Source organism: Rissa tridactyla, chromosome 2 (assembly GCF_028500815.1).
Source record: "Rissa tridactyla isolate bRisTri1 chromosome 2, bRisTri1.patW.cur.20221130, whole genome shotgun sequence".
Lineage (NCBI taxonomy): Eukaryota > Metazoa > Chordata > Aves > Charadriiformes > Laridae > Rissa > Rissa tridactyla.
In genome coordinates, this window is record NC_071467.1 from 52170032 (window position 1) to 52182849 (window position 12818).

At 43.7% G+C, this 12818-nt stretch overlaps 1 protein-coding gene across 6 annotated transcripts in view; it reads right to left on the reverse strand.

Annotated features, from left to right (window-relative positions):
* The window catches only part of MIB1 (MIB E3 ubiquitin protein ligase 1), an 84821-nt gene extending 72927 nt beyond the window's left edge, over positions 1 to 11894 (reverse strand). For 4 of the 6 annotated variants that reach the window (XR_008465124.1, XM_054193403.1, XM_054193401.1 and 1 more), the window contains exons 1-2: positions 11210 to 11894; positions 832 to 1003 (exon numbers count right to left, since the gene is read on the reverse strand). Coding sequence is in view for 5 of the 6 variants with exons in the window: in XM_054193403.1 (XP_054049378.1) it covers positions 832 to 1003; positions 11210 to 11438 (401 nt within the window). In the remaining variant the exon portion in view is untranslated. Of the gene's footprint in view, positions 1 to 831; positions 1004 to 4375; positions 4441 to 11209 lie in introns of all 6 variants that reach the window. The other 2 variants (XM_054193405.1, XM_054193400.1) reach the window with 2 other exon arrangements.
* Positions 11895 to 12818: the final 924 nt, after the last annotated feature.

Genomic DNA, 12818 nt, shown 5'->3' on the forward strand with positions numbered 1-12818 from the left:
CTTCCGGTGATTTAATGAAAGAAGATTCTGGAGAGGTAACACAGAGGTGATACAACAGCATGTAGCCTTTACACAATGCTTTACCGTAGCTCTCCAAGTATTTAGTAACAGGCAAATATCACTGTTCTCACTTAATCAGTAGATAAATCATGACAGAGAGGGGCTTTGGATCAAGACAAGTTATTTCAAGTCAAGAACACAAGAACAACTATGCAAGAACACACTAAATGCCAATTTTGTTCAGAGTTCTTCACTGGGAGACAATAATATATGCTTAAGAACATAAAAACCAAGGCGAGGGTAAAACAGCCCTTGACAGCATCTTTTCTCTGCTTTCTGCAGTGAACAGTTTAAGCAGTTCAAGTCGGAGGTTTTGTCTCCAGACCCCTCTGTTTTTCAAAGTCCACAAAGATGATATTTTTCCCTTCAATCTGTCTACACCATTTTTTAACCTAATTAAATTTCCTCATTCAGGAATTCATTGACAAATCATTTTGTGATTACACATTGTGTAAAGATAACTGCCTTTGTTTTAAAGCTGCTATATAACACAATAACTAGGAAGACTGCAATGAGGCTGAAAGAAACTGAATAATCTTATCCTAACTTTTTTGTCTACTTCATTCTTTCTAAATTTTCCATGTTTTCCAAGCTCCAAAGATCTGTCCTAGCTACCCCTCCCTCACAAAGAGGCAGAGAACCACTAACAGAATCTACACCTCAAGCCACTATTTTACCTAATCCAAGTTTCATTAACTAAATCTGCAGTTTGGAAGTTAACCACAATTAACTGTTCCTGTTTCATTTCATGGGGAAAAAATTATGCTTTACCTTTCACTTCCTGGTGTAGTAATTCTGTAAAAACGATGCCTCAAGTGATGTTTGTCCCCATGATAGCAAACCGTGCACAAGTCATAATTTGTGCATTCAGCACATTTCCATCGGATGCCAATGATGGGTTGCTGTCGACAAGTATCACACATAGTCCCATCATGCTTGATACCTGCAGGGAGAAAAGAAAAAAAGAAGACTAACAACTTTGCTACATCACTACAGAGATTTCTATTGTGCAACATTATTATTTGAAACCACATACAAAAAAAGTTAACAATAAAGAAAGGCTGCTAGAGATACCCTATCAGCCGACGTGACCGAGGGGAAAAGATAATGACTTTGCCTCATATCTCCAAGTTGTCAGTCTGTTCCTGAAATGTTCTAGCTTTTCCTCAGCACAAAAAGCTGAGAAAGCTGTGTTCAGTTTTTTCCATCTATACAAATCGGAAAAAAGAAAATGAGAAGTCCTTTAACTACAAGTTAAAGGGTGAGAAATGCAATTATCAAAATATACAGGCAATCTGGAATTTTATCTCCGGATTAAGACTATCAAGGCACTTTATACCACAAAGGCTGTGTTCAACTGCGCATGCCAGTTTGAAAATCATTGGCTTGACTTACACATTTTGTACACTGGACAAGAGTGCTTACCTCTATTCTTTTTTCTATAGGAAAAAATTAATCTCTCTTGGATAGATGCCATTAGCTTAATGAAAATCTGTTAACATTTTTGAAGAGTTTTACTGCTTTTTATGTTGTTTTTTTCTAAAAGAATGTGCCAAAGACAGACCAGATGTAACCCACCAGCATGTGTTCTGCCCAGCCTTCCACAAAAATTGAATTCTCAATGCTACTTACTCCTACAGCTTTGCCAAGCTACAGCAGATTGAAAGTTATCAGCCACAGACAGTTTCCATCCATGCATTCTGAATACAGTGAAGCGCAGCAAGTTTATTAAAAAAAGATAAATATAAAAAATATCAAATTCTGCTGCTGCTTGGAAAAAAAATGAGCAACAGAAGAGAGAAGCACTGGCATGCAGTCTGTGGCACAAGATAAAAATGAGCACTAAAAGAATTTTCCCACTCAGTCACCCTTTAAAAAAACAGCCAAAAAACCCCCAGATCACTCTGAAATTAGTGAGGAAAAAGAATGGTTTTTGTCCCCTCCAGAAGGGATGCTTTTGGAAATGACTGCCAAATTCACTATAAATCTATTAGTCACTTGTGTCCAACAGCTGAGCCACCTGCACTGAAGAAAAAAATCAACAGCTGGAGAGGCAAAACTGAAGGAAATGCCTTCTTGCCTGATCATTTCACAGAATCACATAATAGCTGAGGTTGGAAGTAACCTCTGGAAATTGTCTAGTCCAACCACCACCGCTTAAAGCGGGGTAAACTAGAGCTGGTTGCCAACGTACAGTCAGCTTTTGAGCACCTCCAAAAACGCAGACTCCACCACCTCTGGGCAGCCTGTTACAGTGTTCAATCAAAAACGTTTCTTCTTATGCTTAAGTAGAAATTCCCACATTTCAATTTGTGCCCATTGCCTCTTGTCTTGTCACTTTACACCACTGAAGAGAGCCTGGCTCCATCCTCTTTACAACCCCCATGAGGTATTTATATACACTGGTAAGATCCCCCTGAGCCTTCTCTTCTCCAGGCTAAAGACCACCAGATCCCTCAGCCTCTCCTCATACCAAACGCCTTAAGGCTCCTTAAAACGCATCTGCAGCCCTTCGTTTGACACACTCAGTTATGTCCGTATCTCTCTTGCACTGGGGAGCCCAAAACTGGATACAGCACTCCAGGTTTGGCCTCACCAGCACTGAGCGGAAGGGAAGGATCACCTCCTTCGACCTGCTGGCAACACTCCTCCTAACTCAGCCCAGGACACCACTGTCCTTCATTGCCACAAGGGCATTGCTGGCTCACAGTCACTTGGTTGTCCACTGGGACCTCCAGGTCCTTTCCTGCAAATCCGCTTTCCAGCCAGTTGTCCCCAGTTTGTACCAGTTATTCCTTCTCAGTTGCAAGACTTAGCCTTTCCCTTTGCCGAATTACATTAGATTCCTGTTGGCCCATTTCTCCAGCCTGTCAAGGTCCCTCTGAACGTCAGCAAAATCATCTCACGTATTGTTTCTCCTAACTGAGAAGGCTTCTCACTCCATCCTCTTCCAACCTTGATTATAAACGTATTTAGGAAAATTTGTGCCCTCATTATTAAAAATTGCATCAACATTGAAATAAATATTTAGTTAAGGCTGGAAAAGGCAACAGATTTGGAGCAAAGACTGCACATAGCACCACAGACATTCGAGCACCTCTTCAGGACAGCCAAAGATAGCCTTCAGTGAAACTGCTGATGTTATACTAAGTGATCACTGTAGCTCCTGGAGCAGTTCATGACTAAAGCAGCATCCATTCCTTGACCACAAAGTCTGTGCTGAAATTTTGAAAGTCTGGCACAGGCAAGTCCTATAACCCACAATGTTATTTGCCAACTCCAGCTGCCAGACAACACACCTCATATACCATAATCCTAACCTTCTACAACCTTCTACATTTAAAAAGTATTTGCTGCCTGGTAACAACAGCTAAAAATGCTATTTTTCTACAAAACAAGAACTTGAAATCACCCATACATTTCCTCCACACACACAACTCCATCAACAACCTTGTTCCCAACATGGACGGACAGTTAACATCAAGGAGCAAGCTACCTTTCTTGTTACGTACACTGAGACTTTGATGTCTGGTATCTATTGATTATCTGTAACACTCAAAAAGATAGTATTAGCTATGATCTTGTGGTGGCTGCCTCACTGCTATGAATTGTATTGAACCATTTTACTACTTTTTTGGTAGTCTTCAAGAGCAGGTGCATTAAAAGGACTCAGATAACCTGTTACTGTTCCATTGCCTTGCATAAAAAGTCTAACTAGTTATGGCATTTGGGATCGAGGGGTGATATTTGTTTTTTCTTTTTAAAAATTGATTGCTAAATTGGTATTCCACAGAGAAACAGAGAAGTTACACATCTTTGGAATTTTTTAACAGTTCCTGAACTTCAGAAAGACAATTTGCCAAGGATCACATTTATTCTGGATGTAAAAGGACCAAGGAATTAGGTGCTGCAGGATTCTTCAATTGGTCCAAGCAGCAGGAAAGAGGGCAAAAGAGAGGAATAATCATAAGTCATGTAATACAGAACTAGGTCATCTCACAGTAATCTTATATAAAAACTAAACATTTCTAGCCATTGAGGCAAAAGCTGCTGTGGAAAAACTCAGAAAAATCTCCTTAGGAAGGAACAAGGAAAAAAAAATACAGAGACATTTGACTCAAAAGTCATTTTACTGACTATAGTATCTGGGACTTAAAAAGAGAGCAGCACATGTCTGTATCTGGACTCTCTGATCGAGACAGTCACATCTCTATCTCACAGATCACTAAACACCACTCTGATAGATACAGCCTTTCTTCATCTGTTTCCTGACACATGACTCCAGCAGCAACACCCACTTCAGTGCATGCCTCACCTTACCATGCTGCTCCGTTCTTTCCATTATGCCAGCAAAAGGTTTTTGCAGAGTTGATCTGTAAACTGAATCAAGAAACATCCCCGGATGAAAGACAGCCAGGAGGAAAAATACTCAGCTGGATTGGTTTCCCAGTCCCATTCTTTGTGGAGCTGTACAACACTGCTGGCTCGACAAACAGGGCAGGAGCAGTCAAGTAATCCTGTTACAGAATGTGTAACCACTGCACTAGAGATCTGGAGGGAGAAGTAGATTTGTATGCCTTTGCGGACAGTGGACTAAGAGAGAGTTTTAACTTCATTTGCTAAAAAAAGATGCAAAACCAAGATGCTACTACTGGATCACAAAATGTGATCGCTAAACTCTTATTCACGCTCCTAACAAAAACAAAACGAACTATTTAAATCAATAGTATATTTTAAAGAAGGCTGACATAATTTTAAAATTTTTTTTAAGATATTATAGATGCACGAGTGTGATGCGTTGACCTTGGCCACCACCAGATGCCCACCTAGCCACTCTTCTCATTCCCCCTTTTCAACAGGACAAGGAGTGAAAATAAAATGAAAAAGCTTTTAGGTCGAGATAAAAGTGAGATCACTTACCAATTACCACGACAGGCAAAGCAGACTTGACTTGGAGAAAATTAAACTTATTGCCAATTACAAGAACAGAAGAGGATGGTGAGAAAGACAAAAACTAAAATACCTTGCCCCTATACTCTGCCTACTTCCCAGACCCAACTTCTCTCCTTCAGTCCCAACTCCTCTATCTCTCTGCTTCTGCCCAGGGCAGATAGAATCATAGAATCATTTCGGTTGGAAAAACCCCTAAGATCATCAAGTCCAACCATTAACCTAATACTGCCAAGTCCACTGCTAAATCATGTCCCTAAGCACCATGTCTGCATGCCTTCTAAACACCTGCAGGAATGGTGACTCAACCACTTCCCTGAGTGGCCCATTGCAATGCTTCATAACCCTTTTGGTGAAGAAATTTTGTGATGATGTGGAATGGGGAGTTACGGTCAGTCCACAACAGCTCCTCAGACTGTTCCCCTGCTCCAGCATGGGTCCCCTGCTGCAGCATGACCGCAGTCATTCAGAAAAACACTGCTCAAGCGTGAGCTCTCCATGGACTGCAGTTTCCTTCAGGGCATGTCCACTTGCTCCAACATGGGATCCACCACGAGCTGCAGTATGGATATCTGCTCCATTGTAGCCCACCATGGGCTGAAGGGGACAACTTACATCACCACAGTCTCCATCTAATTGATCACCATCTACTCACCAAAATTCAGTACTGAGGACCTGATGTTGGCACTACACATGTTTGCGGGGAGGAAAGGAGACATTATTTCTAATGTTTCAGACTAGCTCTGCTCTAGCCCAGTGGACTGAATGCTAATCAGCATTGAGATCATATCTTTCAATTTACTTCCACCAACCCATGATGTAAATTGAAGCATTGTACACAGGAACAACCAGAAGATTGGGTCACGCGTAGGCTCTGGAGCCAAACTTGAATTCCTGACCCAAATGCAACCTGTATCTGCCACGTAAACCACTTCCACTCCTTGAAAGGAAGGCTGTTTAAGAAAGGTAGAGAAACACAAACTTTCCGAAGTTTATATTAGGAAAGAATGCCTTAATTAAACTACTGGAATACATTAAAGTGCCATAAAAACTTCAGAATTCAAACATCAGCCCTGCAGCTGGCCAGCTGTGAACTCGAAGAGCACTTTAGCTCTCTAAAAGGAGATAATGCAAAAACTAAACCTCTAAATATTCTTGAAAAATTCCTAGGAGCAGGTTATTTCAAGATGAACCAGGTTTTGTATCATCCTTCACACTGCACTGAAAAAAAACACAAAAGAAACCAGGTAATGAGATGGGTACTTTCACCACGCCTAATTACTTTTAAATACCTGACACTTCCTCACATCCCTCCAACCTTAATACACCATAAAATCCGGTATTCCTGATCTGCTCTTGTCATTAATGTTTGTAATATTTGCATTTCATATTAGTTTCCTATGTTTACATAGGAATTTCCTATGTTTACATAGGAAACTGCCCCTAGGCAGTTTACATAGGAAACATGTCCCTGCCACGGTTATTTTCACTTTTGTCATCTATTCCCAAATCTTCCCTGGATTACCTAGCCCAACATTCCTCTGTCACCAGTCATTTAGACATCAATTTCACAGCCTTCGCCTGCAAGTTTTTAAACCCCGTGCTCGCTCCTAAAGCTGTGAAAGGAAATAGAATCAGTGTTGATCAAATTGCTATTTGAATTTGTTACAGATATCTCTGTTGTATTAAAAACAATTTTCAGAGGTGGCAATATATAACTGTCCAATAAAAGAACATTTTAATGGTAAAATAAGACGTACAAGGAGTATCCATACCACTCACTGTTAAGCACAGCAGAAGTCAATAGTGATTTCAATTACTTCTCGGAAACCAGATTTTATTGGTTCCAATGGACTCATTCTCTACAGTTCTCTAATAAGCAAAAATCTTTTCATATCATAATGACAATACTACCATCATGCACAGGATACCACAAGCTACTTAGAAAACTGATGCATTTACACCACAATTTAAAAAGTAATAGCAATGTTTTGTGCTTCCCATTCTTCCACTCAAGATAATACTGACACTATGGCCAGACTCCAGGCAAACTGAAAACAAAGAATTCTTACAGATTACCCAGATTCCGACAAATTGTGTGAAAACTCAAATCAGCGTGCCCACAAACATAACTCATCTATTAAATACCCTGTCAGGCAGCAGCCAGCTAACCAATTGTTATATACAAGAGATGCCAGACTTGCGAAAGCGTGTGTCCTGTCTAGTAAGAGTATCACAAGATACATGAGGAGGGAGAGGATTATTGTGTAGGAGACATGGGGGATGGGCAGGAAGGACAAAGGATATGTTTATAAAAAAATAAAACAAAACAAAAAGACAACCACAACAGGCTTCCCAAGTACCACTGCTCATGAAGCTACTAGATTTTTTTTTTTCACTTGTGAGGGGTTCTGCAAGTATGTACCAATAGCCACTTAAAAAACCTTAACTAAGACAGTTTTCCTTGAATTACACTTGATGTGCTAAAAGCAAGAACAAATAAACAAATACATGGGATAAATCATTCGAGGTTGTGTACCTTTTAAAATGTTCGACATGTATGACTTCATGATGATTTATGCAACTTTTCAGGTGACAGACAACTATTAATACAAGTACAAAAAGCCACTCAGATCTCCAACAGATAACACCTTTCCGGTGTTTTCCGGTATTACCAAAATACGTCACAGAGAGCTTTCCACACTGCACAGATGCTTATTCTAGCTGCAGGATAATTCCACATCAAGATTTTATTTCCTGACCCCAGCCCCTCCGCCACCTCCCCTTATTCAAACACAATTGGGTAAATATATTTTAAGCAGGAAAATAACATTGTTACTTTGAACCAACCATATTAAAGAGGAAATGGATGACAACTGAATTTTTGCCTAAGCTTTGTAGAAAGAAAATCTTCAGAAAGAGAATAAACCCAGAAAGTTTTTGTAACATTCATAAGTATTATGTGAACATAGTCAGGAGCGCTCTCTACAAACATGCTACTGTATGTCCTTCACCTTTGACAAAAGGCTGCCTTCCCTTCTAAATATAAAGCTTGTGTTTATACACTTTTAGCTTCTGTTCAGCAACTCAGAAAACTACTCCTTTCTGTTTCTTCTCCACAACACTAGCAGAAAAAGAGGATTCTCAAGACAGCTAGATCCTGGCAAAAAGCTGCTTTACCAGAAAGACCAGAATTTATTTGCAAGCAATCAGGCAACCACATTGCACTGCTAATGCATCACATCCCACCATTTACTCCACCTAGGAGCTTGCTACACAGGATCTAACTGAAGTTTCCTTCTAACTGAAATCTCCTTACTTTTCAGATTATTAGTTTACTAATTCCTCTCAATCACTCTGTCTTGCTTAAAGAAATACCAATCAACGTAAATATGATTGCCAATGATGTAAGTGAAAACCAAAACATACCAGAAATCATTCATTACCCAGATGACTACATCTGGAGCAAACAGCTTACAAGGGATACTTAATGTAAATCACTGATGACTCATTTTAAAGATCATCCTAAAATCTTCGTACTAAGGCTATTTACTTTTTATAAAAAATTATCATAGTCTTGCAATGCTGGTAATAGCCTACAATCATTAAAATACAAGACACTACCCCACTAAGTCTATGAAACATAGATATATGCACATATATGTATCAAACTCGGGGGTGGTGGCGTTGTTTTTTAAAAATAGAATGAGCTTCAAACATTACTGCTATAACTCACTGGGTTCCTGATGCATCATTACTGTTTCTGGCTGTACAGGCCTCAAACTCATCAAAGCTGCAACTCCGGCTGCAAGCACTGCTTTCAAGAACTTACAATCAAGTCTGGTTTTGAATACCAAATAAAAGGAACTCCCAGCAATAGATAATTTAATTTTGCTTTCTATTGCTGTATTTTTATATTTATTCTCACTATAAACTTAAGACCATGTTGTGACTGTAAATTTATGAAACAGAGAATTTTTTTTCATTTTAAACTAAAAGGGACATGATTTCACACTGTGCTAAGTATGACCAAACCAAAAGCCATGCCATATTTTATAATATTTCTTTGCTCAACAGCATCATTATTAATACTACAGTTAGAAATTCCTGCCACCTAATCCCACTTTTCTTGTAACTACTTATATCAAAATTATCTAAATGCCCCTAGAAGTAGTATCAAACTATCATCCAAAGTCAGAGTCCCTTATTCTAAACAATGGCTAGTCACTACGATGGAGAAAAATCAGTAATTACAAAAAGGTGGAACACTGAAAAAGGGAAGTGATTTGCCCAAGAATAGAGTGAATCAGTAGTAAAACCAGGATTTCAGTCCAAACTGACAGCATCCTAATTCCATTAACTTTGCCCTTTCGCTGGTATTACTTTACAGATTTTTACTCTTCCTATTTCCATGGAATCGTGACCACAAAAGTAACTCCCTCTAGCAAAAAGCAACCCTGGGTAGCTCCATGCAGCAGTTCCACGAGAATGATGCACGCGTTGGCCAAAAACCTCAGGAAGAGAAATACCATTTTGCAAAGCCTGAGAACTGCAATGTTTATGAGTTTCTCCCACAGCAATATACACAGTCCTACCTGAAGCGGAAATTAAAATTCTAATACAAAGGTATATATACAAAGGTATAACTGAAAATTAGAAGGAATAAAGCAGAAAAAAAAAAACGGGGACATAAACTGAGTATTAAGTGTAGGCTTCCAGATCCTATTAACACAGGATGCTGTCAGCTTGCAAATACATCAAGCAGGGCTAGAATAATATAATGAGCATTCAAGGCTCATATTTAACATTTATGCATACACTTCAGTTTTACGCAGAAGCAGTCCCACTGGTTTCTACAGGACATCAAATGCAGGTAAAGTTTCAAAGCATAAACATGTGCAAGACAAGGATCGACAGCTTGAAAAACTACTCTTAATTTCTTGTTCCAAGGTCCATTTCAAAAATATTTTCAGCTCATTTTAATAGCATCTACCCTCCAAAACAACAACAAAAAACCAACCATGAAGCCAGGGGAGAGAAACGCACCCAGACATAGAAAAGTTAAATCCATCTCTAAGGCTTATCATGCAACATGTGGTGTATATTTTTTTCCTAGCAACATTTTCGTAATTAATTAGAATGCATTCCATGCTACTGTCTCTTCAAAAGCCTGTCAGCTCCAACCCACTGCTATAATTTTCTTTTCTGTAACACTACACACACATAGCTGGCTCAAAGATGGTCTCTCCCCTCCATCATATGCTAAATGAAAGACATGTTACAAAAACAGTGTATCTAAGTACCCCAACAAACCGGTCCAATCGCCTCATTATTAACACAATCCTGCCCATCCAAAATTCACCTCTCTATTATTTCTGATGAAGCTGAACAATATATTTGTCTTTGTGAGTTTTCACTGTAAAAACAGGTGCTAAAATGAACATTTCTCTGCAGTGTTTGCAACACTAACACTGCCGCATAATGTCAGTGCCGATCTAAATCCATTGTCCAAACTGACTGAATTTAAAGCATAAATAAGTAATTAAAAGAAAGAACGAGTGTAGGGGGTTTTTTTCCAGTACTTCAGCTGTTTTACAAGTTTGGCAATACAGATAAAAGGCAACGTGCAGACGACGAGACAAAACAGTATTTCAACCACCTAATGTAATCTTTAGCAAAAAGGCGATACACCTCTTTTCTGCAGTCCTCCCTACGTTTGACTCAGAATTGACTGTCAACATTTTACAAAACAGCTCTGAAACATAAATTCAAGAAAGGGGGGGGAGGTGGGAGAAACAAAACCAAACCATCCTCTCGGTTCCCTCCCTCCACTGTGTCCCCCCGCCCTCAGCTCACCGGGAGCCTGCTCTCTACAGCACATCACTTTTGCTTTGTCTACCCCAATTTAAAAAGTCCCAGGACAAGTTCTCCTCCCTCCACGGCCACGCACTATATATTTATTTTAACTTAACGCAGACACATACACGCACACAGACGGACACCCACGCCCAGCCATGCGAAGGAGACCGGGGGGGGGGGGGAGGGAGGTAACCGGCTTTCCCCATCCCACAAAACCGAGAGGGAGAGGCGGGGAACAACCCGCCCCCCGGATCGGGCCCCGACTCTCACCCCGCCGCGGGCACCCCCGGGGGTGCTGCGGCCTCGCCCCTTTCCCTCCCGCCCCCGGGCCGCCGCTCACCGGTGGGCGCGCTGTCGAGGATGCGCAGGTCGTAGGCCCCGGAGCAGCGGTAGTTGGCGGCGGTGCCGTTGTCCCACACCACGACCACCTCCTCCGGGCTCTCGAAGCTACGGACGGTCCCCACATGGCCCTCGCCGCCGTCCTGCTTCCCCCACTTCCAGTCCGGGCCCCGGACCACCCGTGCCCCGACTCCTTCCACCATCACCCGGTTGTTCCGCGAGCTGCTCATCCCGCCGACGCCCCGCGGGCCCGGGCACCGGGGCGGCAGGAGGGGCCGCGCAGCCCGCAGGCGGCGGAGGGGGACCCCGATGGGGACGGCTACCGGGGGCGCGGGGGGAGAGGACGCGGGCCGCGGCTGCCGGTGCGGCGAAGGAGGGAGGGGGGCTGGGGGGACGGGGGCAATCCTGACGCGACGGTGAGCGGCGGGAAGGACCCTTCCGACGGGCCGGGGGACGCGGCCGGGGCGGCGGGAGCCGACGGGCGGGAGCCTGAGGCCGACTCTCCTCCTCGCTTCCTTGCTTCCTTCCTACCTTCTTACGCGCCCATCCCCAGCGGCGTCCCCCCGCCCCGGCCCGCGGCGCCCGCCCGCACCCCACAGCGGCAAAGCCACCGCCGGCCCCGCGCGCCCGCCGCTACATCCGGGAACTGCGGCGCGACTGGGGCGGCACCAGGGAGACCGGCGGCGGCGGCGGGCCCTGAACGCGGCGCCCGCCTCCCCGCCCTGCGCATGCGCCCACCCCCGGTGCCTCTGCGCAGCCGCAGCGCGGCGGGGCCCGGAGGAGGCGGGGCGGCGCTCGAGCGCCCCCTGCCGAGCCGGGGTGGGCACCGACCGGCGCGGCCCCGGTGCCGCCATCCGGCCCGCTTCGCCAAACGGGCCGCGGGCCGGTGGAAATGGGAGGAAGCAGAGGAAGGGAGCAGAGGTTTGTTTATCCCGGCCGGCAGAGCTTCCCGGGCGCTCCCCCGTGCCGCCCGCCTTGGCCGTTCCCTCTGGGCCCCCGCGGGCAGCGGCCCCGCCCGGCGTTGAGGTGATTTTGGCGGCAGCCCAAGTCGCCCTCTTCCCGCTCCGTGCGGGAGAAGTTGCTCGTATCGCCTGTCCTTTAGTGACAGAGGGATTATCAGTTAAATGGTATCAACTCAGCCTTGCGTGATCTCGGTTAGGCAAATCTGTACTGCATTTTCCTCGTTTCTCAGTTACTTCTGTGCCCTGAAATGCCATTTTCTTTTCAAAGTGTGCGGACACGCTCTGGTGAGACGCCACCAGCGTCCAGCTCTGGGGCCCTCAACATAAGAAGGACGTGGACCTGTTGGAGCAAGTCCAGAGGAGGGCCGGAGCACCTCTCCTCTGAGGACAGGCTGGAGAAGAGAAGGCTCTGAGGAGACCTTATAGCAGCCTTCCAGTATCTGAAGGGGACCTGCAAGAAAGCTGGAGATGGACTTTTTAGAAGGGCATGTAGTGACAGGATGAGGGGGTAAGGGCTTCAAACTGGAAGAGGGTAGGTTTAGATTAGATATTAGGAAGAAATTTTTTACTATGAGGGTGGTGAGACACTGGAAGAGGTTGCCCAGAGAAGTTGTGGATGCCCCATCCCTGGAAGTGTTCAAGGCCAGG